Source organism: Pempheris klunzingeri, chromosome 16 (genome assembly GCF_042242105.1).
Source record: "Pempheris klunzingeri isolate RE-2024b chromosome 16, fPemKlu1.hap1, whole genome shotgun sequence".
Lineage (NCBI taxonomy): Eukaryota > Metazoa > Chordata > Actinopteri > Acropomatiformes > Pempheridae > Pempheris > Pempheris klunzingeri.
In genome coordinates, this window is record NC_092027.1 from 11,790,389 (window position 1) to 11,818,319 (window position 27,931).

A 27,931-nucleotide genomic window follows, 5' to 3' on the forward strand; every position below is an offset into this window, starting at 1 on the left:
AGAAGAAGGAGGAAAAGTGGGACCTGGAAAGTGCATTTAAAGTCTATCAGCGTCTCTCACACTGAGCACTTGACCTTTTCTTTTCCTCAAGAACACCTACGTGCACTTCTTGGGACTGTTGCCTGCCTCTGTGAGTGTGTGGGTGGCTCTGTGTGTGTGTGTGTGTGTGTGTTACATGCACATACATATGTCTTTCCATCTGTGTGCATATGTGTGGTTTTGGGGGGAAAATGTAGGCCTTGCATTCTTACAGGAGGAGTGCCTCCTTAAAGTTTTCACAGCTGAGAGTTATTTCATAAGGCGTGTAGGCTGCTCAAAGTTAAAGTGCTCCGTTGGGACGGGGATAGCAGTGACTTCACTTGGCACTTTTTTTCAGTGCTTCGGATGCACTGTGAGAGTTAAATGATAAAGGCGATTTTAATAATAAAGTTAAATCTCCTGCTGAGTTTCCATGATCCAAACTTCCAGATTTAACTCAACTCTCGGGCAGCGTCTGGGAAGCTGCTTTGATATAACCCAGAACTGGCAAGAGGTTGGTTTTGTTCTGGTTCTTTGATGAAACTTTAATGTTCCTTGTGGGGAAATTGGGTCATTCTGTTCACACATACAGAAGACAGTTGTTTTGATATGTCTGTCACTGTGCACACAAACTGGTTTTATTTCAGAAACATTTTATTTCTCAACCTTTCACACCTCTCGTGCTTGGAGCAAGTTTGTTTGGGGAGAGTGATTCATCACATGCAGAGTTAATGGTGACAAAGCTCCATTTAGGTCGTGGTTTACTGACAGCAGAGCCTGATAAAGAGGCCGTCCCGTCTGTACTGACTCAGGGGTTATCTGCTTTCAAGACGATGGTCTGGGTTTGCTCGCCTGTCCCAACATGTCCTACCCTGCAATCACCCCTTCCACAGAGGGGGTGGGATGTTTTATGGGTGTTGGGATTTTCTGGTGTCGAGAAGGTGGGCTGTTGTTGTTACACTGGGGTTAAGTGGTATGTGGAGGGAGAGGGAGAGGCAGGGAGTGGAGGGTGGACTGGGACGGTGGAGACGACCAGCCTGGAGGAATGAGGAGCGGAGGAGGGAGGCGGTGTCGTTGGGGAGGGGAGGCAAGGCGAGAGGAGATGAAGAACTTCAAGTCTGAGAGGAGAAGAGGCTTGTTTTAGCCATGAAAGCATCATGGCTTTAGGGAATGTCGGTCTGCTCTTTTTGTCTAAATTTAAGTATCTCAACAACATTTATGGTCCCCAGAGATGTGATCCTGGTAACTTTGGAGACCCCCCTAACTTTTCCTCTTGCGCTGCCTCAAAGTTAACATTTTGTTATCACGTTACCATGCCGACCTGAGCATTGAGCTCAAAGCATCACTGTGTCGAAGCCTCACAGAGCTGCTATAGCATGGCTTTAGCCTCTTGGCTTGTTTTTCTAGGTGTGAGATGAGGCCACAAGCTGAGAGATGAATTGAATGAATAGAAAAGTCATTCTAGCGTCTGCTCAGCTGTCCTCACAGGCCCTCTACTGCTTATTTTCTCCTCTCTTCTCTTATCTTTCCTGTGTTTCTCACTCTTAGCTCTTGAAGATTGAGCGTGAACCCAATGCTCTCAGCTGTGAAGCAGCGTAGCTACAGTAGCACTAGCTCGTAGAATACTTACCGAGGGCTGAGCCGTCCTGAGAGGCATCAGAGATTTTTGGGTTGGTGGCTGAAGCGGTGCTGCTTAGCAACAATCTGTGGATCAGACAATTGGTGTGGATGATTATAAGGAAAGAGGGCATATAGGCCACTGGCAGTTGCATGTATATCACATGAAAGTCAGAATACACACACAGATACACACGAATGCATGGTTGTGCAAAGTGTGAGTGTGCACATGTGTTTGTGTGTGTTTTTTTTCTCTGCTGATTGCATGACTAAGAGGCGCTGATGTATGAAAAATGATAACCGGAACAATTATGTGCTGCTAATGGACTTTATGAGTCCCCAGCTTTACGTGTGTGTGTGTTTGTCTGTCTACATTACTGTTTGCAGGTCTACCCTTGGGTTTTCCATCTTTTCATTATTTTATTTTTTCCACCCCCCTTCCTCCCTCCATCCACCTCTGTTTCATACTCCAGTCCCTTCCCATCTGTCCACCCCCCCTCCTCACTTCTCCTGGATACAGACAGAGAATTTATGGAAGGGGGTTTGAACTCATCCTAACCCCTCCCCTGTTGTCTCTGAGCAGATCAGCACTGCATTCTTGGTGTGTGTGTGTGTGTGTGTGTGTGTGTGTGTGTGTGTGTGTGTGTGTGTGTGTGTGTGTGTGTGTGTGTGTGTGTGTGTGTGTGTGTGTGTGTGTGTGTGTGTGTGTGTGTGTGTGTGTGTGTTCTCCATTAATCCTCTCCTCCAACTGTGTGACGATGCTATGACGGGAAGCACAGGCACCACATGGCACATGTTCTAGATTACATGTTATGTTCGACACATGATATTTTACATGCTTCTTCTAATATGTACACATACATACACACACACACCTCTGGCCGGAGCAGCTGGGAGCTGTAGCAGCGTTACGATTGCCATAAGCGTTTTAGGGTCCTAAGCTGATAATCTGTCTGTTTTGGTATTTGGTGCGTTCCCTCTGCAGCGTCCAGCAGCTGGAAGAGTCACTATTGGTTCATGTCTGTGTGTTGTGATGGTTTTCAATCTGTTTCTTTGCCAGCATAAGAATAACACACAGATACAATTTTGTTGTGTGGCCCATCCAACACCAGCAGCCCCAACAGTTGGCTTCATAGTTACTCATAATACGTTTTACATGTGCTGTCAAAATTGCGATGGATCTCACAGCAACATTTGGACCTCTCCAGCCTCCCATCTCCTCCGTCTCTGCTTGTGTGGTTGTTATCTCTGTTGCTCCTTGCTGTTCTTTCTCTCCCGCTGTGTGCAGATTTTGTTTTTTACTTTTCATTTTACCCAGAATACAGCGCAATGTGATCAAATTTAATCTCAAGACACATTTGCAACTTTTTGAAAGGAGACTTTTCGCATTTTGCATTTTGCATTTCGCGTTTCTTCTGTCACACAGATGAGTTTTGGGAGTCACTGGGAAGGGGCTGTTCCCATTACCCAGCTGCCTCGGGGTGGCTGTGACACACAGCTGTGTGATGACAGATGAGCTGAAGAGGGAGGAGGGGTGACACCGCTCCTTCGTCCTGTGGCGAGTCGTTGGCAGGATAACCGATCGCTATTTGAACCGTGCGTCTCCCTCTGCAACAAAATATGTCCTTAAAGGTCGCAGCTGCCCGGCGTGACTCAAAGTATCAGTGTAGCTGGAAACACAGTGGATATGGCCAGCGCTTAATGGATTTATTTGTAGAAAATGTGTGTCATTGTTTTAAGGGGCACTGTGGGGTACTTTGTAGGTTGCAGCTCTTCTAATGGGAGCTTTTCCCCGTGTGGCCCCAAATGCTGCTGGATGGCCTGGGATTACTAAATGTCACATCACACCAGAAGATTGAATTTTTTATGTCTTTCTTTACGCATATGATAAAGGAAAAGGTCAACCAAAATCACAGAAAATAACATCTCCCTTGTGAAATGGCCTTTAAAATTCTTAAGGCCCTGTAGATCCATCTCCACTTTCTCCTATAGGCTTTTATAATTCTTTGGGCTAGCACTGGGAAAAATACAGGTAATACTCCTGTAGGTACGTCTGTATCAAGAAATCATTTGTTTGACTACAAGAGACTGGCTGCTGTAGTCTTTTTGTGTGATTACTAGGATCCAGAATGATAAATCGCACTTTTAGTGGTTCAGCAGCACATCCATAGTAAGCACTTATGCTTAATGGCAGTTCATACACATATCAAAGACATAGATAACATTCAGTATATGGAAGTGGACTTTTGAGTGGCTCTTTCTACATGTCCTCCTCTATCTCTCACTCTCTCTCATCTTCCCAGCCTGCCTCGATCTTATTCTGCAGATAAAAGTGGCACAGCAGGGCCAGATGTTTGCTTCCAGTGTGTGTGAAGAGAGGCTGCGCTAGCGAGCAGTCAGGTGAATGAGTTCACATTATGATCGGCTTTCTAAACAGCACAATGGATGACAGTGCATCATTGCCTGTATAACTGCTCTTCTGTAGCATCGTCTACTTCAGTATCTGTATCGTCTTTTTTTTCTGTCAATGTTTCTCTCTGACTCTGTGTCTCTACTGTTGCTGTTTGTGTCTGGAGTTTTGCTTCTATTGCTTCTTTCATTTTTACATTATGACTCTCTACTGAACAACGCCTATTACCAAAATCGAAACAGTTAACACTAATCATTTGAACTTTTTTTAATGTACAGTATATAGTGTTTAATTTCCAGTCTAATGGTGGCTGAGCTTCAAAATGCACTTAATATGTCCTCAGCGCCCCGTGAGTCTTCAGCCCAAACAGTCTGATAATCTCTACATTTAACTGAAATATTTAACAGTGAAACTGCAGTTTAGAGACACAAGAGAAACAACTGTTCCCTCCTGTGTATTTCTCTGACAGGTGGAGGCTAATTTCGGGAACACGTGGAAGTGTCTTTTTCGTCCATTTTCCTTTCTTGCTTTGGCCTTTTTCTCCTGCCGTGTCTCTTTCTTTTTGCTCAGCCGCTCTGTAAATTGTTATTCTCTTGTTAACATTATGGTAATGGTTTAGTCAAGGCTGTGGGAGGAATAAGTGGGACAAAAATCCACCATGACGTCTGTTTGTAAATTACACCCACAGTGTTTAATGCACTGCTGGTGTTCCCTCACAGGCAATATATTCAGAAAACATCAGGAACAAAAGAGATGAAGCACGAGGACCACGGACGTAGGCCATAGTACATTAATTTGGCTGCTGCCATAGAAAAATCATATACAATTTTCTGAATTAAAAGATAGTCATTAATGCAGTTTGTCATGCGTTTTGTGGCCTTTAAATCTCTTGTTTTAGTAATTAGTTATGTGTGCAGCTGTGTCCTGAAGCCCAGGCGTCCTGCCATCCTCTCAGCTTATACAGTGCAGTTAGTAATTGTGACAATAGCTGGCTGGTTTCCCATGGTCGGCTAATTCACACATAGCTGTACAACACTCTGAGCCTGTGTTATCACAGTAGCAGCTATCAGTGAAAAGAATGTTGTCTAAAAATAACAAATGGAGCTGAAATGGCCAACAAAGTCCTGTTTGTATGGTAACTGCATTCCAGCGCTGCAGCATAGGTGGTCACAGTCAATCAGAGTTGCACAGAATGGACAAATCAAGGAAGCCGAGCAAGTGGTTCTCATGCTGGCCCAAATGCAGGGAGATGCTACCGACAAGTCAATACGAATACCACATTGTGAAGAGAAGAGATAGAAAAAGAGTGTGGTGTGGGGATAAGTGGACTCTTTGAAAGAAAGAAGAAGTTTGGTGCATTTCAAGGCTCATTTTCTACACAGACAATGTGACAGTCCCAGTGCTTTTGATTGAGAAAAATATTAATTTTTTCCCTCTTATTGTGCTGATAATGTTGCTCGGCTGCGTGTATAACAAACAGCTGAATAGAACAAGTTTGCACTTGGACTATTGTGAACAACAAGGTATTCTGGGAAATGTAAGAGTCTAAGTGTTAACTTACAGAGTAACTCAGCATGAAGCTGAAATCAGGGTTTCACTGTCTTCTCTGGAAGTTTCAACTCTGTTTCACTTCTATGCTGGTTATGGTAAGAAGTGTGCTTTGTTGCACCTGTAACGACACAACAGGGGGCCATGGGGTCCTGGGAGTCATTTACATAACTGCAGCGAGGTGGAAGTTGGCAAAGATTCAAATGTGTTAGTAGCAGCTGATGTAGCCTTTGAGCCACTAGAGATGAGGAGCAGGTCACACACGTCTGGCACAGCAGCCTCACATCTTTCCTCTTCTTGTAGTCTCCATTGCTGACGTCATTTGAGGAAATGTATCAGAGTTCATGCAGCTCCCTCTGGAAAGGCTTCATACAACTTTTCTCACATATGAAGTAGTACTGTCCAAGACCTGCAATTAAGACTCTGATGTGTACATCCAGTGGCGTTCTCCTTTAAGTTGTTCTTTTAAGTAGATCAAGACAAGACACCTTGATGAATTAACAGTCACATATATGAGAGTGAGCCTGTGAGAATTTCACTAAGTTTAGGAGGGCTCCACCTCCAGCCCTCAAAGACTTTCAAGAAGTGGGATCGTGCAGCCAAAAATGTTGAGTTCAAAAGCTGCATGTTGAGTTGGCACTGTCTGGAATCAGGTGGACAGGTCTACATGGGAGCCAACTGGTCTGCAGGCTGTCAAATATAAACTGAAATATGGACATCGGTTTACTTGATTGACAGGCTGTGTTTGATGCTGCTGTCTCATATGTTTTTGTTGCTCTATTGTCTGTTTATAATCCCTCCAAAGCAGTATTGATACCTCGTGGATCCTCTAAGTGACGTGGTGTCTGTGCAGCAGTGTCAGAGCTGCTGGTGATGACTGTGTCAGGGCACTACTTCATTTGGCTGCAACTTTTAATGACTTTGTTGTCAGCGTGTGGACATTTCATGTGCTTGTGGCTTAAGCTCCTGTCTCTGAGATGCTGCTGCTGTCTACTGTACTCTCTAATAATGTATTAAATGTCATAAAAATATTCTTTAAATCCATTAATCTGGATTGTGCATTTACTGGCATGGCTTACAGTTCTCACAAGTGATTACACGCTGCTCCCCACTGCTGAAATGTCAGCAGCAGCTGCCCGAATGTAACTTTAGTCCAGACACGCCTCAGTTAATCTGGTCATCTGTACGTTTAAAAGCTACTCTATATCCTGGCCTTAATTTTTCCTGCATGCGCTGCCCCACGAGGACACTGATGACCTATAATTAGAATTGAGTGAGTATAATCGCGTCATAACGATATGAGGGGGAATTTGAATGTGCTAACACACACACACACACACACACACACACACACACACACACACACGCATAGACTGGGGCGCAAAAAGCAGTAAGTGTCTTTGAACGCTTCTGTCACAGAGGTGCTTTGGTTCTTGTTAAATATGGTGGCTCAAAAGAGGAGTATAAAGAATACTAATTACCTGTACTGATTTAGGTGACACATAATTGAAACAGGATCAGATCAGGCCAACACTTGCCTAAAATAACCTGCCTATCAGCCCTCTGTAACCCTTATCTGTCAGTTAGATGTCAGATTTAGTGTTTTTGCATGTGTGTGTGTGTTTCTGCAGCCTGTTGGCAACATTTCTGACCTGTCTCGACTTTCATGTGATGAGCTGGCACTGGCCTCCTTTCACAAGTGCACATAAACAGCACAGACTTGATTCCCACACTTTGGCACTCACACACCATATCAGATGACTGAATCTAGCATCAGCTGATTCTGATTCCTGATTAATTTATAGAGTCTAGACCAGTTTTAATATTGACCTGATGAAGCTGTGGTTGTTTTTAGTAAATCATTTGCCATGGGAGGATGTCAGAGATCAGAGGAGCCACATTATGTGGGTCAGAGAGTCCTGATGCACAGCACAAAGCATAGATGAACAAAAATGATTTCTTTCAAACAGTAATTTGGGGAACTGTGCTTATTCAAGTTCTGTTCAAGAGTTGGATGAGACTTAATACTACTCTTATGTCTGTATTTTTTAAGTATGGAGCCACTGATAACAGATGGTTAGTGTGGCTTACAAGAATTGGAAATGGGGGCTTGAACATATGAGATATAACATGTTAATTAATGACCTTTTAGAGGTACTGGTTGATAGATTTTTGCCCAAAACCCAGGCTAGCTGTATCCCCCCTGTCTTTATGCTAAGTGAAGCTAACTGGCTGCTGGCGGTGACTTTATAACCATACAGACATGAGAGTGCTATCAATCTACTCATCTAAGTTTTTGCAAGAAAGGAAATATGTCCAACTATTCCCTTTTGGCTTAACAAACTTGACAAATCTTCACATCTTCGAATATAACCGTGTACTGTTGCCACTCAAGCTGACTTGTGAAATCACTCATGAGCTACTTTGTCTTTGCTGTGTGTCAGTCTGTTGTTTTTTGTGTTCCTTCAGGAATTTTTCCACCATTGAGGCCATTCAGTATGACTGTTACAAAGAGACTTTGTTCACATCTGTAGACATGACTATTGTCCACGCTATAGATTCTCTTTGTACCTGAGGTGTCACCGCTGCATACCTGCATCACACAGGATGTGTTGACATTCCTGTGCTGCCTTTTTGTTTCTTTTGTGTGATTTGTCTGTGTGGTGGGATTACTGGAGCCACAGACTGGTGACTCTCAGTCTTCAGTCAGAGTGTAAGAATGTTATCTATCATCCTACAGGTGACGGAGTAGAGGGGACATACACCCATAACAGGGTCTCTAATCTCAGGTTCAAAGCATTTGGTGAATTCCTGACTATCACCATCTCAAGTTATTCTCAACATCTTTGTGTGTGTGTGTGTGTGTGTGTGTGAGTTTGTGTGTGGACATACAGATGTGTTTTCAGCGCTGGTGACCAGAGGGAGGCTACTTTAGTCAGGTTTCTGGGTTTGATTTCACTTGTTCACATGTATGAACTTCACATAATATAATTTTTTGTTGTTGTGTTTCAATTAAAAATGACCATGAACCCTTAAAACTGCATTAACTGATTTTTACCATATTATTAACTATTCTAGCAAACTGTAGCCTACTTGCACACCCTGCAGATACAGAGCAACATTAGCATTAGTCCAACTCATAAATATATATCCAATATTTATTCTCCTTTTAGCTCTGCTTTGGTCGCCACTTATTTAGGGTAATATTTTAATTTAGTTATTCAAAGTAATACTTGGCTCCTTACTGCTAGATTTTCCACTATTTCCACCAGCTAGTTGCTAACTGTATTTTAACTGGTAGCGTACAGTGGGTTTTTAGAGCCACATCACTGAAAATGGCTGTTTGATAACATTAACGCTTCATAGCTGTGATTGTCTGTTTTAAACCTATAAAATGAGTTGTTCAGTAGTACTCCCAGTGTGTCAGGCGGGGGTATGGGTGGGACCTCAATACCGCTGCCCCAGGTCTGATCACTACTGCACATGCTCTGGCTCCAAATGATGTCACCAGCTCAGGATGACAGCAGCCAGATTCTGGTTATTTTGGCTTCATGTTTGTACAGTGGGAGGATGTGGAGACACAGCATTCATCTTTGCATAGTCTATGGCCACTACAAACATCTCCATTAGACATTCTGTCAACAATCTTTGTTATTAGAAATGTTTCATTTCTACCTCACATGGTGCTTTTGGCATGTTTCTCCTCAGCACCATCATCCTAAATCACTGTCCTCCCTTTTGCTTTTCTCTTTCTTTTGTGTCCTGTTAGCACCGTTGAGAAGCCTTTTAGTAAAGATGAATAAGCACCCCTTCCTCAGGAGAAACTTCCTCAGAACTCGGGATAATGAGGTTTTCTCTTTTTTCCTGGAGTCATTTTGCCTCGTAGAAGTAGTTATAAATGACCAAATCAAGTTAAGAAGCTACATCATTAGCTTTCTGCTGTATAATACTATATAATCACATTTGCATGTGCACTGCTCTGATGTCACCTTTCATAAGCACAACTGTGCTTGTGATTATGCACGTGCGTCTCCTCTGCAGGCAGATTTGTCAGTGTCACACACCTTACCTGCAGGGAATTTTGGATTTAAAACATGATCTTTCCAAAATGGTCAGCGGGTTAATGGGACATGTGATGAAAGTGGGATTAAAACATGCAACCTTTCATTTCAAAATTAATCTTACGCACTTCATGCATGCATGGAATTATGTAAAAAGTGTTGAAGTCTCTGGATGTCTTACTGTAAGTCGTAAATGTTTGAGGGAATATTTGAGGGAACTTTTCATTTACGTGCACTTGTCTTGTGGTTTCATATGAGTGTGCTAAGTAGACCAAAGTGAAGTTTCTTTTTAGCTGTGGCTGAGACATTTAAGAGGTTCATAAGAAGCTGTTGTGCTTCAGTAAAACTAAATCAAGCATTGTCAGGCTTCTCATACTTGCTTTTAATTTTGAACATGATTACAAGGAGAAAAAAAGACAGAGAGAAACAATATTGTATGTTTTGGCTCAAGGAAGGAAGCCTGCAGCCGCTCTTTTGGCCCAGTTTGGAGCTGCACCAGCAGTTACCCTCCTCACTGAACCAGTTCACACAAACATGCACCCAGTGTAGCAAGAAAGATAATTGAGCAGCTTTCAGGAACGTGCTTGCAGCCTGCAAGCGCATGTTTGTTCATTTCCAATCATATGTGGACAGTTTATCATCATTATAATCTCATAGATTTGTTGTGTTTCAACAGAAGCCTGATTATTACCAGACTGCTGCGTCTTTTTATACACTTTCCCCTGTTTTGCATCAAAGCTCTCATCCAGTCCTGCCTGCTTTATTCTTTTAATGTCTTCCTATTTTTATCTGCACTTCCTGTCACGTTAAACATGACGTTAAAATTATAAAGGACAGGACAACAAAAAGCAGCTTAAGGATGCTTTTAATGAAGTTGTGGACATATTTAAAGTGGCATCTGTAAAAGATCAGAATCGAAAAACCGCTTTTTCCAAGTGAGGGGTTGGTGCTTTAAAAGCCTCGGCCGTGTAACACGAGGGCGTGTGTCCTACTTCTTGGCAGTTGGCTCATAACCGTTGTTTTACGTAACACACTTCATCCCATTTTGTCTGCTGTTGCCATGGTGAGGCTAATTTATACAGGCATTAAGAATTAGACTCCTGTTGTTAACATGCACTGCAGACTAACAGTGGTTTTTACACATAAATACACACTTGTGCACATTAAAAATGGCCGTGCACACACACACACACACACACACACACACACACACACTTAACTCTTGAGTAATCCTCTGCATGTGTGTGTGTGCGAGATGCCTGTATCAAAGAGGAGAGTGAAGTGGGCACAATGAGCAAAGTATGAGTGTGTGTTTTGTGCAGCAGACGAGAAGCTCAGGTTGATTTATGTGATTATTAGTGTGGAGACTTTAGAGATTTGTTTACACACTAAATATACAAAATATTACTGATATAGTTTCACCTAAAAATTCTTAACCTCTGACTCACCTGTTTCTCCTCCTCTCCATCGCCTCTTTTTTGATTTCTGCAAACAAAAGAAAAAAAAGGTCTGAATGATCACATACAAAAATCTGTAAGAATTTCTGGCTTTTATTGGCATTCACCACATCAGCACACTTCATGGAAAGAAGAAAGGTCTCTCTCATCTCTCAGTGAATATGTATTGATTGAAAAACATTTTAAAGTGACAAGAGAAAGTAAGTGGGCCATAGAGCAAGTGGGGGAGAAGTGAACAAATGACAGAAATAAGCGAAGGAGTGAAGGAAAGTGAGTCATACCATAATTGAAGAGAAGACGGGAGGTGATCTCGATGGGAGAAATACTTGAAAAAATCAGTTTAGATAGTTGAGTCACCTGAATACAAACCCCAAACATGAATAGAGGATTCAAAAGATGACGGAAATAGTTGTCTTACAGTGCAGTGTCTTCCCACAAGATTATCTATAGACTGCTACGCTCTTGTAAGGCCCGAGTCATGTGACCACCGGAGACAGCCAAAGGCGTCAAACTGTGAACTCAGCCATCCGTAGAAAAAAGTAAAACTCCAGTCATTAAAGGGAAAATTGTAAGTTTTTGTTAATCGACCTGCTGTTTCTTTATTTGTTCTTTTTAAAAATATATAAAACCTCATAAAACAGCATTGTCACAACCTAAAGCAAATGGTAGCAGTAAACTCGCAAACAGATTAGCTTGCTAGCTGTTCTGTTAGCTCGCCTACCTCAGTCAGTCATGCAGCATGTCGTGTCTATTGAGAGGTTCCCGTGTCCTCAGTTCCTTCTTGGCTCATCCGGTCAGTGTTGGTCTCTTTTAGCCCGGAGCGATGGCTAGATGCCTCCTTTCCTTCTTCCTGTCCTACCTTCAGATGCTCTCTCATCCCTCATTCACTTATCCAGTCCAGTGTGTGTGTGTGTGTGTGTGTCTGTCTGTCTGTCTCATTTGTCCTCTCTTGTAAAAGCCGCAGCTCAGCATACTGATCAATCTAATTCTCACATATTCCACAAAGAACCACACTCATGCAACTCGTCGAGGGCATTTAAGGCTGCTGGCGTGAGAGCGCCAGAGAAGAAAGACCAGTGAATGGACTGACTGGCAGCTGTATTCAACATGGGTAATGGCTGGCACCAAACCAGAGCACGCTGCGCGTTGGCATTGTTGTTCTTGTTCTGAAAGCCTCTTTAGACGAGTAGAGCGCTGACACTAAGAGGTGCAGAGGAAAGGTTTTTATGATTCAGTGGTTGAACTCACTTCTTTGTGAGTGTGTGTGTGTGTGTGTGTGTGTGTGTGTGTGTGTATGTCTTTATGTGTGGGGAACGTTGATTCAAATGAGTTTGTTTTGCAGGGGCATGCTGAGGCTGGGAAAGGTTTTGAAACCAGAAGTTGAGTGTGAACATTTAGCATACCATGCCTAGTGCAAAAACACATCAAGAGAGTGAAAACAGGCCAATATTATCAAAACATCACTAATGGAATACATATTTAATCTAGAGCTGCAACTAATGATCTGCAGATCACATTTTTTATTTATTTTTGTCTATAAAAGTTATAAGTGTCCATCACAAGTTGAGTTCAGTATGATGTCAGATGTCTTGTTTTGTTGAAAACTCAAATATATTCCATTTATTATCATGGACGACAAAGAGCGGCAGAAAAAGCTCACATTTGAGAAGCTGGAAATACACAATGTTTTATTTTGAAAAATGACTGAACATTAAACTGATCATCAGACTACAGCCAGCTGATGTTAAAACGACAAAGACAAGATGACAAGATGATCATTTTTTAATGAAGTGCTCCATTTATCCAGCAGTGGTTGGGCGAGTCGCTGATTATCGAATGTGGGACAAACTCTGAGTTAATTTCCTACAGTCCCCCTCATACGGTCAACATTATATTTTAGTGAGCACTCTGAGGTAAATATGATGCTGTATTATCTGTCTGAGTGCTTTTATTTCACATATACTGATGATGTATTCTCTAATGACAGAAAGTCGTACTCTCTGTTATTCCTTCGGGTCCTCATCATGGGCAGAACTACCTGCATGCACCTTTTGGGAACATTAGGGTATTAAGGGCTTACATCATCTGGTGTCATTGTGTGCAGTTTTCAAGTGTCCATATCTTACCGTCCCAAATCATTTTCATCATCCTCAATCATCTTTGTCTAGATCTACTAGAAATCATCGGGAAATGGCAGGGAACAGTGTCCAGCCTGTTCTGTGATTAGCCAGAGAGCATTAGGTAACAAAATGTACCATCATCTTCCTCCCACAGCTCTTCTTTTAGAAGAGTGAGTCAGAAAGTCAGAGTGACAAACAAGGCAAAGCAGAAAACTGTTTTAGTGTCTGGCAGCCAGACACTAAAATGGACCAAAATGCCTCAGAGCATCACAGCAAATTGTTGCTCTCTTGTACGGCCTTATGCTGCCAGCTATAAGTAAGAGCAAGGTGATAATGCTATTGTGATGAAACTACAAAGCCTCATTTTCTGCATCATAACCAGCAGCCAGACTACAGTGAAGTCTTGTCCTCACAGCTTTCCAACTCTGAACAAAGTAATAGTAGTAATTCCTGAATTTAGACTAATCAGTGGCTAATGTTGGCAAGCCAGCAAAGAATCATGTAAATTAAACAAGTTTGGAGCTACTAGGAGGCATTTTATCCTCTTATAGAAGACATCTGTGGTCTATTATACAAAGGTGTTAGGATGAAAATGAAACTTGTCTATTTACACATCCAGCAGACATCAGCATTAGCATTAATTTGGAGTCTTATTTCTCTTCACGTTACAAGTGTAAGAACAATCTTTACTTGATTTTAGCTCTGCTTTTGGTCCCTACCAACTGCTGAGGGAAATATCTGGCTTTGTGAAGTATCCGAGTAGCACTCAGTGTGTTCCTCCTCACAAAGCAAGTTGTCAGCTAATAGTTGCTGCTTTACAGCCTGCATTCATTTCTCACTTTTGTCAGACGGACAATAGGAAACACCAGCGTGAAGTCTTCAATATCAAAACAAAATAACTAGAAAATTCATGACACACAGAACAAATGAAATTTCCCTCACTAGCCCTTCCCCAGGCCCAGGCGAAGAATTAAAAGAAAAATGTCTTATCAACTTTCAACTTTATCCTACTTTGATTCAAACATATATTCGGTGCTTCAGTTATCCAATCCTTAAAGCTGAGACACATTCCTGTCCAATTTCTTTGCCTGAAAACAGAAAAAACAATGCAACTAAAAGAGGCTTACGCTCTGTAGAGCTGAGGGTAAACTAGTGATAATTCTCAATGGGTTCATCACTTCGACATACAGCCAAGGAATATTTTACAGATTTCCACTGATTAACCACCAATCTGTAGAACCAGACTGGTTTGACCAATCAAACCAGATTTCAAAAACCTTTTCCAAAATATCCATCCAGCCAATTGTTCTGATGATTCATCTACTGAGTCACAGCCACCAGGGTCCTCAGTGTTAAAGTGACCAAGCTACTATTAATAGACTGAACAGTATCTGTCTCACCGGCCTGTTGTTCCCCCCTGACAAAACAAGGCTCTAGTCTTTCCTCGGGCCCCGTGCCGGGTCTTTGTGTGGCTCTCAGTCCGTCATACAGACCAAAGGAGGCGATATCAGGTTGCTGGCTCAATCGCTTGTAGCACTGAGGTGTCTGTGGATGGAGGGGTGTGTGTGACAGAGGTAGAGCCGACAGCCCTCAGTGACTCGACAGAGGTAGTCTGTCCTCTGGAGACAGAAAGATAGATGCATCAGTGGAAAAAAGAAAATGGCCCCACAAACAGAGTGACTGAGTTTTGCTTGTTTCAGTTTGTTTGGCAGAGTTGTTTAATTCGTTTTGTGCGAGGAAGAGATGCAGACGCAGAGGAGAGCTGAATACTGAGGCATCACAGGCTGATTCTTCTGCTTGTTAGTGGAGTTTAATGTGATCTGACAAATCTTCTCTCCTCCAGGCGCTTCTCTGTTCACCATACTTTTCCTTTAGCTCAGTTATGAACTGATGCAGATTAACAAGACACAAATGGTACTTCTACTTCATCGCTACAGTGTTTACAGTGGTCACGCTGTTAACACTGAGGTCATGTTGGTCAGTGGTGCTCTCCATTCATACTTTCTATCTGTATATTTGACTAATGCACATTTGGATTTGATAGCTTTGGTGGATTTGGTGAACACATGTAAGAAGTGCTGATGTGACTGCAGACGTAAAGTTGTGTTTCAGTTATATTCAATGTTATGTGTTATTCAGTGTTAACAATGAGAGCTGCAACTAATTCTAATTTCCAGTATTGGTTAATATTTCTTTCTTTTTTTTTTATTAATCAATTAATTTCAGAAATGTCAGCTTCACAGGTTCACAGCTACACGCTCAATTTAAAATGACGTAGATTAGTGAAAAGTAGCAAATCCTTGTTTGAGAAGCCGAAACCAGAGATGCTTGATAATTGCATTGATAGCTGACAAAAAGGTTCCCATTAAAATTCTGTCAATTCACTAATTAGTTCATTGACAGAAATTTGTAGTGCACTTCCATATATTACAGTTCATATACAACAAATCAGCGAGCTTTGTATGACATTGAGACACCAAAAGTATGTGATATGGATTTGATACTTTAATCTAAAGAATCAGCTGCTGAATCTTTTACAAAATTTTAAATCTGTATAGCTCACTGCATGAAACTCATTTGAATGTTCTTTATATAAGGTAGCATGTGGCCACAGATTATGGTGGCACTAAAGGCAGAGCTGGCAGCCCTCAGTGACTCTGGATGTAACAGATGATGGAAAATTATATAAGAAAAAAAACAGTCTGTAATGTTGATGGTTAATGTCTGGCTGATCTGTTTAATAAGGTCAGCACTGACCCCCGTACTGCAGCAGATTGGTTCATTCCTCCTTGTTCTGTCATTAATCAGTTTTAAATCACTGAACTGCCCTTTAAGTTTAAATGCCAACCTGCTACCATTAGCACCATGATCTGAACAAAGTCATGCTGGTTGAAGCTGTGCTTCAGTTATCTCAGTGGATTATTCCCTCTGGCCACCTCATCTCAGCTACATCATTATCTGACAGCTGTACATGGATGTTTCTCTGTCTATTTTCAGCTTGTTCTCCAAGTGCCGGCATGAGTCATTTCACATCTCCAGCTTGAAAAAGGTCTGAAGGTCTGAAATCTGACAGGCTGCAGCTCCTAAATATAGACGCTATGATAAAAGATGCTTTAACTACAGGAGAAGCTGATTAGGTAACTGAGTTTTCAAGGGATGTATTAAACATAAATTAGATTTCTAGAGGGCAACCTTTAAAGTGACGGTACAGACTGCACATGAAGGAAAGTGACGAGTCGTGTATTGTTACACCTGCCTGAGGAAGGAAAACATAAAACAGTTGAGGTATGTTTGGTGAAAGGGAAGGCCAGAGGAGTCGAGACATGTTAGCACATGGCTCTGAATGCTGCTGATCCGCATTGCGCGTGGCAAGCTTTGCCAGCAGTGCCTACTTTGTTCTGCATTGTGCAATTCTCCATGCACTCCAGTTGAACTATTGGTTGACACGGTGTGGGTATCAATTGAGTTCAGAAGATGTTTTTGTTGTACCTCTGATGTGTTACTGACCCTGAATCCTTCATTTGGTGTTCAGATATTGTCAGGATTTGTATATAATGGATTTGTATGTCTGTCTTTTCTCCAGGTGTGTCGTCCCGCATCCCAGAGATTATGGCGGCCGGCACCCATTCCCCTGGAGGGCCCAATGGTATAATCCGGAGTCAGTCCTTCGCTGGCTTCAGCACGCTACAGGAACGACGCTCTCGGTAAACAAACAAACAAACAAGCCTGAAGTGTCATATCCTCAGATTTGGCTATTGATTTGGCTGTAGAAAGTATGTTAATGATCACTATGCCAGTATTTAATCAGGGTCAGATGAATAATTAATAGTAGATCAGGCAGTCCTTTTATTATTATGGTATTCTTAAAGGAGCATTCCACTGATTTAGTACAGAAGATCTCCTGTATTCCTCATGACACATACACTGACCTTCTATGTGTAAAATTGGTGACGTGAACATGTGAACATCGGCATCGGCTGCTCTTGTCATATAATCAAGTGGCATGTAGGGCTGAGACAAAGTTCTCTTTCTTTAGATAAATCTTACATCATTTTTACATAACTTGTGACTCAGATTACGTGAAATCTTTTGATGTAAAAGCAGTAACCATAGTAATTTCTCTGGCGTTCATAATACCTTGTCAATCGATGTGAAATCAGCGGCTTTGTAGGAAAGACGTTGATGGGGGAAAAAACACCACATGAAAAAGAAAGAGACTCAAGAGTTTCAAGAAAAGGGCAGCAATTCACTTTTTGGAAACTTTTCTTAATATGTTGCTCAGTATTTTGCCTTTGAAATGAAAATGAAAAAAAAAATGCATCAGACAATGTTGCCATCAGTATAACTTAAAAATCTATAAAAAGTCCTATAAAACCTTTACTTGCTTGCTACATTCAATATTTAATTGTCCCGCTCATAAAATTCATCACAGAAAGAATGAATTTACTGACTCATTAATCTGAAGCCAACCTTCATTATGTTCAGCGAGCCACAGCAAGTCTCAAGATGCCGTAAAGGAACTGAATTCTTAAGGGATGATCCTCACTGTTTGGCATAAGCACACAGCTGACTTCCTTGTAATTGTTTCTGTCATAGCCAGAAGTTGGCTGTGAGAAGTTAGAGATTGACAAAGTTCTTGAGAGATAAGAGTTTTATCCGTGTTCCTCCTCCTTTGTCTCATCCCTGACTCCTCTGACTCCATCGTCACAAGACAAAGCCCTCTCACATCCCAGAAATATCGGTGACATTCTTAGACTTTCAGCAGTCAACGTCTGATTCTCTTCAGCAGCCATCGCCCTGCTGAGAGACCCTATTTGAAGACGCTGTTCGCCCTCTCTTCTGTCTGCTCAGACAGTGAATGGGGTAATTGGTTGGAATGACTCGGGTGTGTGGGCGACTAACAGCGGCTGACAAGTTGCCGTTCTGATAATGATAGAGGTGGAAAGCGACAGACATGGCTTCTTGGGCCACTGGATTGTGTTAGTGTTTGTGGCTGTATGTTAGTGTTCTTGTTCTTGTGTGTACCCATGTGCATATCTTGTGTGCATTTCTGCATGCGTGCATACTGCCGAATCTGCAGTTTGTGTGCCAGGGTGCAAATTCACAATTATAAGTCAGTATGGAATTGTGCTAGCATTTATACGAATGTGTGTTTCTGTGTGTGTTCCTGCCTAAAGACCCTTCTACACTACAGCTTGCCTGACCCCAAGGCTATGCAGCGCTCTCATTCAGCGGTGCCCTACATTTGTGGCAGCTTAGCTCAACTTGTGCTGCGTTCCCTGGCACGCGGCAAGACGTGGCGCGTTCCAACATGTCGAGCGCTGGAATTGGTTGTCATCACTTCCCTGAGATGATTCTGGGATCGTTTCATTAAGTCCAGGGAAATGTCATTTGTCAGCTAAATCTGTAATGGTTTTAAAAGCTGAAATGTGCATGAGTGGGTAACATTAGTGTGACCAAAAATGGACTGATGTGAGGAGAGACCTTTGAGGTTTCTATACTGTAGAGAAAAAAAATGTTGGTTTTTTTTCATTATTTGAACATAGAAAGGTTTACAGTCCCTGACAAAAGTCTTGTCGCTTACCGAAGTTGTTGGAACAACAAATAATAACTTGACTTGTAGTTGATCAATTGGAATCTGAAATGTCTTGTATGAAAGGCAAAGGCCTCTGGATTAGGTGTATTGTACAAAAATAAGGTTTTGTATCATTCATTGAGTTTTATCATTTAATTAGAACAGAAAGGTCAGATTTGTAATGTACCATTTACATTTGATGGCTCAAGGTTCATAGTAAATTGATTATTTTGGGGTATTGAAAAGTTAATAAGTGGATAAATTTATGAAGATGATAATTATTTAATTGCAGCCCTACAGCCCTTTGTACATATATGTGTCACTGCCTTTTGTATAAACATATCAGCTAATGAACTGTGTTTAACTCTATCCACATTTGCTGGTTTCCCCCCGTGGAGCCAGTCACACTGTTGTTGGTCAACTGCTGGAGGACTCTGAGAAAGAGGGCGAAGAACACTTGAATGTCACTGATTGCTGGGAGTGTGATTGTGTGTCAGTGTGTGTGTGTGTATGTTTGTATGTTCACTCGATAAATGGCAGCCTTACACAAGTCAAATACAGAAAGTGGGGGGTGGGAGGCACATGTTTGCATGTGTTCAGATATGTGTGCGTACTTGTGATTTAGCACACCCCAGTGATTGCTGAAGCCGTTCACCACTTAGGTCATGCTGTTAGGAGTTTGTGTGCGCATTTGACATGTTTTTGCTGACAGTACTTGAATAATATGTAGGCAAAGTTATCTTGGTGTGAACAGATTCGACGAGCACTCTCCATCTGACAAATCAGATGAATTCATGCAGAGACTGACTCAAGGGCATGTTCAAGATGCTGTAGAATAATACCAAAATCTCATCTAACGCTACATTATTAAAGGCAGCTGCAGGCCTGGTTATCTGAAATACTGTGGGAATCCCGTGCTAAATATTTAATTTGAGATATAATGTTGTGTCTGAGTTACTCTGAACCAGGGGTTCAAAAGTGAGGCAACTATGCCCCACCAACACCTCAACTTGGGGGATAATCTTGCTCTCTGGATTTACAGTTTCCATCATTTTGGGGGGCTTTGGGGGATGTAAACAGGAAGTATGTTGCTATGCAGCCAGTTAGTTTGCTGTGAGCTCCAAAATGAGACACCCCCTCCCTTTTTGGCCTGTGTTTGTTTACATTTCAGCAATTTTCCTCGTTAAAAGTATGCTGAATTACTTATTAGCAGTTACTGTTTGCAGTGCTCCCACACAACTATCACTGGATTACTTTGATACTGAAGAAAACTTAAAAACAGGATGATTCTTAGGCAACTTCTGGAGTTACAAGGAGCCTCTCAGTTTTCTAAGCCTGATGAATATTCGCATGAACATTGTAGAGCAGGAAACTTTTGCTATGAAACATTTGAAAACATTGTGAATTGCAATATGCTTTTTTTCACTAATGTTTATGTGTGTGTGTGCAGGTGCAACTCTTTCATGGGGAACTCAGCGGTGCAGAAGAAGCCTCAGTCCAAGCCAAAGAAACCCCACCTGTCGGGACACAAGGGAGGCAGCAGCTCCAGGGAGCCGCAGCCCAAAAGACTGGAGGAGGTTTACACTGCTCTCAAACAAGGCCTGGAGTGAGTAACACTGATGTACACTCACAGTATGCAGTCCACAAACGCTTACAAAATATCTTCCTCTTAAGTACATGAACTCATTAACTGTTCCAGAGTAATCATTTCTTTCTAAGTTACAGAGACATCTGTGAGTTTTCAGCTCATAAATGTTCTGTTTTGTTAATGTGTACATTTACAGCCCATCTTCTGGTGCTTATACTTACATAACTGCACAGATGTTTATATTTCTGTAAATGTTTGCATATTATTTTCATTATATTTTGGTGGTGTGCTTGTATTGCTGAAGTTTTAACCACCTTCACAGAGATTGATAAAGTTTAATCTTTTTAAATGTTCATAAACCTTAAGTGTTCTTACCTTCTTTGTCCCGTAGTGAGTATCTTGAAGTTCATCAGACAGAGTTGGATAAACTCATGTCTCTGATGAAGGACATGAAGAGAAACTCTCGCCTGGTGAGAAGCTACACATCAGTTTACATACAAGCAACAGTTTAGTCCTGCATCAGCCACATCTTAAAGAAACAGCTTGACATTTTAGGCTTTTTCAAGCTATTTCGCCATGAGTTAGATGAGAAGATAATAATACTACTCTCATGTCTGTAATGTAAATATTGCAGCCAGAAGACAGGTTAGCTTAGCTTAGCATAAAGACTGGAAATGTGAAACCTGCTAGCCTTACTATGTCTGAAGGTAACAAAATCTGTCTACCAGCACCTCGGCTGACAAGTATTATCTCCTTTGAGTCATATAACAAATTAAGTTTAAAAATAAGCTTCAGAGGTTTTAGAGGTGCTGGTTCTAGTTAAATTTTTAGGACGCATGCATGAGAGTGGTCTCATCTTAGTGTCAGCAAGGAAGCAAATAAACTTATTTCACAAAATGTCACAATAGTCCTTTAAAGTCCACTGAATCAGCAGGTTATAAGAGAAGTTAAAAATGAAATCGAGACCACTGGTTGTTTGTATGTCTGTATGTTTGCCGACAGTTGCTTATATCTCACAAATATCTGTGTGTTGAAGCAGCAAGAACAAGATATTCATTTTGATACATCACATACAGTAATAACATGTCAACGCATCACAAATTCGCACATTTTGATTTGTTGCAGTGCACAGTCCCACTCACAAACAGACACATACAGAGTTAAGGCTCCCACTGTAAGAGCTGTTTAAAAGGATCTTTTTCTGGATGCCAGACAACGACGTTACTTAAGCAGCCTCAGCTGTGCAGTCTTTCTGTACTAACTGTGATGGTGTGTGTGTGTGTGTGTGTTTTTTTCTCTCCAGGGTGTGCTGTACGATCTCGACAAGGTGAGTTGATGGAGGGGAGGGTCTACTGTAACAACCACTGCACGTTTGAAGTGTGTTGGGGGAATCTTTTGATGTATATAAAAGGGTTGAAAGAGGAAGAAGAAATAGATAAAGGAAGAAGAAAAGAGGGAGGAAGGACAGAGTGGCGAAGTGAGGGGCTGAAGGGATTGAGCAATAATGCCGAAAAAAGGATGAAAGGGAGAGAATGTGTAATGGGACAGAAAAGACAGCTTGAGAGGGATAAGCTGTGAGATATTTGCATATAAAAACAACACCTACCACGCTAAACATTTTGCCAACTTGTGACATACATTTCCCGATTTTTTTTTTTTTTTTTTTTTTTTTTTTTACGCATCAGCTCAGGCTTGGAGACCGTATCTCATTATATCTCATTGTAAATTATGCACTAGTAAATCTTAATGCTGTGTCTGTCTGTCTGCAGCAAATCAAAACCATTGAGAGATACATGAGACGTCTGGAGTTTCACATGAGCAAGGTAAGAATTCATTTTTAGGTCAATACCTATAGAAGACAAGATGTTCAGGCTCTGTTGTGAGTCTGCAGTCTGTTATGTTTTTTATGTTTGACTTTTTATACTTTGACTTTTATGCAAGACTGGAGACAAGTTCAAACAAGTAACCTAGCTCTGTTCAAAGGTTAATCCAACAAACAACACCTCAGCTCACTAATTAAAATCATATAAGCTAAACAGCTGCTGGCTTTACATGCTGTCAGTCTTCCTCATCAAACACCCAAATTTAGCCCATTTCCCAACATCCCAAATCTTAAACTTATTGTTTTCATAAACTTTGGGTATAATTTTTCCACTCAAGTTGCTGCTGTTTTCATTTTGAGTTTTTGAGGAAAGTTGCAGTGTTATTTCACGCTCCACTGACTTCCTCAAGTTGGCTTCAGGAAGGATTTTTGCTGCCAGGCTAGGGTTGGATTCTACACATCTCTTGTTCATGTGTTGATGTATTAGGGACGTTTCCTGCTGTTTTAATGGCAGGTAGAGAAACTTTTCTTCCCTATATCCTCCTTTGTAGTCGCCTGGTTGCTTGTTGGGGACGTTAATCCCCTGCATGGTCACCGCTCTCTGACTTTTCTTCCACATCACCTTCAGCAGTCCCATAATGGTCTCTCTCGCTGTGCATCAAATCAGACTTGACAGCAGGCGATCAGAATACACACGCCCAAACAACAGCGCACATCCTGAGGTAGCCATGGTTACCCGAATAGGGAGCCTTTGAAGTCCTGAATCGCACAGAGGAGCCACCTATTGGGTGACCATAAGCCTTTATGTTCACACACATCCTGACAGACATTAAAAAGATTGAGATGTCCAAAAGCAAACACATACTGAACAACACGACAGAGGACAAAGAGACAATCCTTGGACGGGTTGAAGGCAACAGTGAATCTGGGTCAGGACAGTTGGAAGACTACAGTGAGGAGCGATTGACAGGGTCCTTCAAGATGAAAATTGAGAGGAGGAGATGGAAGGAATATAGAAAAAAGGTCTGAGAGTCATTTGAAAATAACTGAGGTTGTCTTCCAAACTCGGGAAATGTATCTGCAAAACACAAGCAGATTCAGTGCTTGTTCTGTCTTCTGAGGTTGTCACAGGATGCAGTTAAAACAAACACACACTCAAAGCCTTTCTACTCTCCATCCAACATGAAGCTCTTCTGTTCTTTCAGGCTCGGTGCAAAAATAGATTTGAATGCACTTGTAATGTGATTTATCTTGTCAGGCAGGTAAAAAGCCTCAAAAATCAAAGCGTTACTAAAAAGTAAGTTAAACCAGGCACTGCTCTTTGATTCTAAGTATATATCAGTGCTCCTTCACTAAACCCTTATATTTGACTGATCTAAATAAACAGTTTAAATAAAATCGCAAGCCTTTGTATTTAGAATTGACTCCACAATTTTTTGTCATTATTTGAACTTATTAGTATTTAGTTTTTCCTCTGGTTTTATTTAGAAGTAGTAGACTGTGCTGTTGCGCATCTACTGACTTAATTATGATACAATGAAATGATTGGATGCCACTTAATATTTTCAATATCAACACCATTTTATAGGACTTGTTTCAACGTGTTTCAAGTCTAATAATAATAATTTTGAAGTGAATTGTAATTTAAGTATGATGGCAAATAAGCAAGAGGAAATGCATGATGGATTCATGAATAAAACTGATGTCAACTAGGAGCCCTTGATGCCCCCTGCCTGCACTATAACAGCTATTGGCTTTCTGTTGCGCGTGCACACACACACACACACACACACGTGGGACAGGTCCATTTTCCAAACCTCAGCATCAGCAGATAGCTACTGAGTGAGATCAATTGTTGAGTGTTCAGCTAAGAGAATTGGCCAACCAAAAAAGCATTGAGGTCAGGAAATTAAATCTCTCTCACACACACACACACACACACACACACACACACACACACACACACAGACAAAAAGAGCTGGCCTCATCCTTATCTAGAGGGTGGCTCTAGTTGTGAACTGATGCTGTGATACTTACAATAGGTTGATAATTACCCTTTGGCTGTAATACTGTGTGTGTTTATTCAGTTATCAATTCCTACAGAGTTGTCAGGTCTACATAAGTGTCCTTTAAATCTATCCGTTAGAAAAGCTAGTGTGTTTGTGTGTAATATGTTGTGTCGAGCTAGACTGATGTATCACTTTATGTTAGCTTATTGCAGATATGTTGTATCAGTGTGTCTGTTGGCCAATAACTAACAAGAAATGTCAACGCAGTAGTGCCAAACTTATGTTTGAGGTCATTTAGGAACAGTTTCACCAAATATTCCCCTCTGTACTGGTCACAGTTCATTGGTTTTGTTGAGCTTTTAGGGAAGTCTGTACATTAACATTACAAAGCTTTCAGCACACTGATTGTGGCCCAGCCATGTCTACAAGATGTACAACAGAGCAAATCAAGAGGTGTTTGTTTGATGAAAATAGAGGTTTGATGCCTAACAATTTGTACCGCCAGACAAAATGATGGGTACTTCATTGATGAAAAACGCTGACTCAGTAGGGCAATATTGTGTACAGGAGCAAAAGCAGCACATGTACCTCACCTCATGTCAGACCAGGTCAATAGGAAAAATCTTCACAGTTATATTTTCAGTTATGTTCAGCAGCTGTGAGCTACAGTAAGTGTGTCTGTCTGTCTGTCAGTGTTTGTGCTCAGGCACAGGTGTGTCTCTTTGTGCAGGACAGCTGCCGTGAGCGATGACTTAACAATCATCTTTCACCAAGTTGTTAGTGGGTCTGTGTGTGTGTTTGTGACTCACATCAGCCCGGTCTTTTGTTCCTGCTCATGCTGCTGGCTGCCTGCAGATGTCTGAGCAATAATTGGCACACATAGAGGAAGCAGGTGGCACATTGCAGCCCCTATGATGTCCTGGACGGGATAGGGCCCACTGTGTGTGTGCGTGTGTGCATGTGTGTGCGTGTGTGTGTGTGTGCGTGTGTGTGTGTTGGCAGCTAGTATTAGCAGAGCATCATTAAAGAGATGAGTGACAGAGATTGAAGGTGAGGAGAACGGCTGCCAGGCGCCTCCTCTTCCCCTGACAGAGAGAAATTGTATGTTTGTGTGTTAACCATGTGACAAATTCAATCCAAAATGAATGTGAATATGTCGCATGTGATAATTTTTTAATTTAGGGCCTTTTTGCTTTCCCCTCTTCCCTTGAATGCTAATCTTGCCACCAACACACACACATGCACACACAATTCCCCAGAGAGGGGCTTGTGTGTTTGATGCTGTTTGATGTGGCCCGCCTGTTTTAATCTGCTTATAATCACTCGCCCTCTGGCAGAAAGTGTGTGTGTGTGTGTGTGTGTGTGTGTGTGTGTGTGTGTGTGTGTGTGTGTGTGTGTGTGTGTGTGTGTGTGTGTGTGTGTGTGTGTGTGTGTGTGTGTGTGTGTGTGTGTGTGTGTGTGTGTGTGTGTGTGTGTGCATGCTATTATCCCGCAATCCAGGATAATAGCCATATCTTAAGAGGATTCCTATCATATCCTTAAGATTCTCGACTCATATTTAAATCTCACAGTTTAAAGTCAGACATACAGTAGATACAGACACAATCCTTTATAACTCCAAGTGATACTTATTAAAAATCATTATTTTTACCTCTGACTGCTCCGTCAAACTACCAAAAGTATTGTTATTTAGTATTTTTACAAGGATTAGCTTGGGAGGTACTTAAACATACAAAAAGTAAGAGCTAAAATGGATATTTCACCCATATTATAAATGCAAACACAATATTATCCTCACCCTTGGCATAATTGATTCCCTAATAAAGACTTTCCCATAATCCCTCACTGGGTCTCTGAGCCATGCAAGGTTTTGTCATCCCACTGAGCTGTAATTAATACAGGGACTCTGTGTCCAATAGAAAACTACATTTTGAATACATTTGCATTCAATATCTCTTAACATCTGGTAAGAGATAATTAAGAAGGTTCAGGTGGGATGAATAACAGGCAGATTTTTGTATTGAAATAACCCTTTAAATGAGCACATTTGCGTTTGTGATTTATGTAGAAAATGAGTGCTATTGTGTAAGAAAAGATGTGGCCAGAAAATGTTATTTATATTAGGAAGGTAATTGATGTAAAGTTGTAAATAGATCCATGCGTTAGTTGGTTTATAAAATGTCAAAACAGTCTAAAAAATGTCCATCATGAGTCCCAGGAGTATTTACATTGGCTTGTTTGATTCCGAACCCCCCAAATATTTAGTTTATTATCATAGAATCGCAGTCCGATAAGTCACGCCTCCAGTCCACAGGCGGTGCTCCGTAACAAACAGGGTGAAACACTACCAAAGGCCACAGGCCGTAACACTAAGAAAACAGGAAAATATTGACATTTTTAAAAGCTGGCATGAGTCCATTTTTGCCATACAGCTCTTAGTGTTTGCTTTAGTATGTTTTCTTCTTTTACAGTTTATTTACAGTTTATCCATCAGCCTGTGTTGGGGTTTCTGTCTTTTCTTTGTTTGTGTTTTGCCTTTTATGTTTCGTCTTTTTCTGGGGTGAAATATACCCGAGGCACAGCAATATGCTGATGGCCGTCCTCTGGAGTGGAGCTTGGCTGACCTTCAAAAGGACATTTCCTTGAAGGCAGCAAGAGGCTATTGTAATTGGGGACAAAAAAATAGCTTAATTAGCCGATAATGATATGAGCACTGACTGCCTGAGAAGAATGATGGCCATTCATCAGGGCCAGTTTATGAAGGCCCAATTTATTTCATTGTAGTTGTCTACTCAGTTATGTGAGTGCGTTATTGACTTAATCAGTGCAAAAGTTCACTTGGACAAACGTGTGTTTCTTTTGACTTCAGCTCAGCTCCCACCACTCATGTTTTCCCTTGTTTGGTGTAAACAAACGTGTTTTAAAGCTGTCGATTGTTGGCTCTGAACCAGCTCCATGCAATCAGAAGGCTGAGAATAACAGTTGTGGTTGGATGGTGTGTTATAGCTGGCTCAGCTCAGCTGCTGCAGCCCCACCACATACACCACATACCACAGACGGGGCTGGGTCCCAGTCGGGGGTGGGGGTTGCTGAGAGGGGCTGGTTGGTTTGAGGTGGGATTGGGGTGGGTGCTTTTTGTATGCATTTGTGCCAAGATAATCAGACTACAGTGCCCGTCCTCTTCAACAGAAACATCCCACTGCAAACCACTTTCAATTTTTACCATAAACCCACCAACAACTGCAACAATATGCCTCCCATACACATCCACACACACAGTGACACACTCTGCTTTCACAAACATGCTGGTGGTGTAGGTTTCATTCGCAAACATCCACAAACGCTCTGAAGAGACTGTTAGGACGGCAGGAGCCAGAATGGCCCATTTTCTCCCGCTTCTCCCTAATGAGTGCCATAAAGAGCGCGAGGCATCAATATTTCAGCGCTCTCGTCAGGCAGGCTGCAGTATCTCCCTTTGATGAGGCTCACCAGAGGTGTTTTGTTTTGCCCGGCTGCCACTCTGTCTAATTTTCTGGCTTCCTGAATTCACATATGATCAGACAGGACACTGAAGATCTGGATTGGTGGTAGATTGTGGTTTCTGGGAGAAACTTCTTTGAATGACTCAACAAAAGTGCATTTTTGTTTCTGTCGTTTAAGTAGAATTGTTGGACTCTTTGGAAAATGTGAACTCCCGTTTGATGAT

The 27,931-nt window shown here is 41.6% G+C and overlaps 1 protein-coding gene across 1 annotated transcript in view; it reads left to right on the forward strand.

The window, feature by feature from the left end:
- The window catches only part of ripor2 (RHO family interacting cell polarization regulator 2), a 56,254-nt gene that overhangs the window by 16,322 nt on the left and 12,001 nt on the right, over positions 1 to 27,931 (forward strand). Inside the window, exons 2-6 of the mRNA XM_070846975.1 lie at positions 16,815 to 16,935; positions 20,257 to 20,412; positions 20,786 to 20,864; positions 21,698 to 21,721; positions 22,164 to 22,217. Coding sequence (XP_070703076.1) covers positions 16,815 to 16,935; positions 20,257 to 20,412; positions 20,786 to 20,864; positions 21,698 to 21,721; positions 22,164 to 22,217 — 434 coding nt within the window. The remainder of the gene's footprint in view (positions 1 to 16,814; positions 16,936 to 20,256; positions 20,413 to 20,785; positions 20,865 to 21,697; positions 21,722 to 22,163; positions 22,218 to 27,931) is intronic.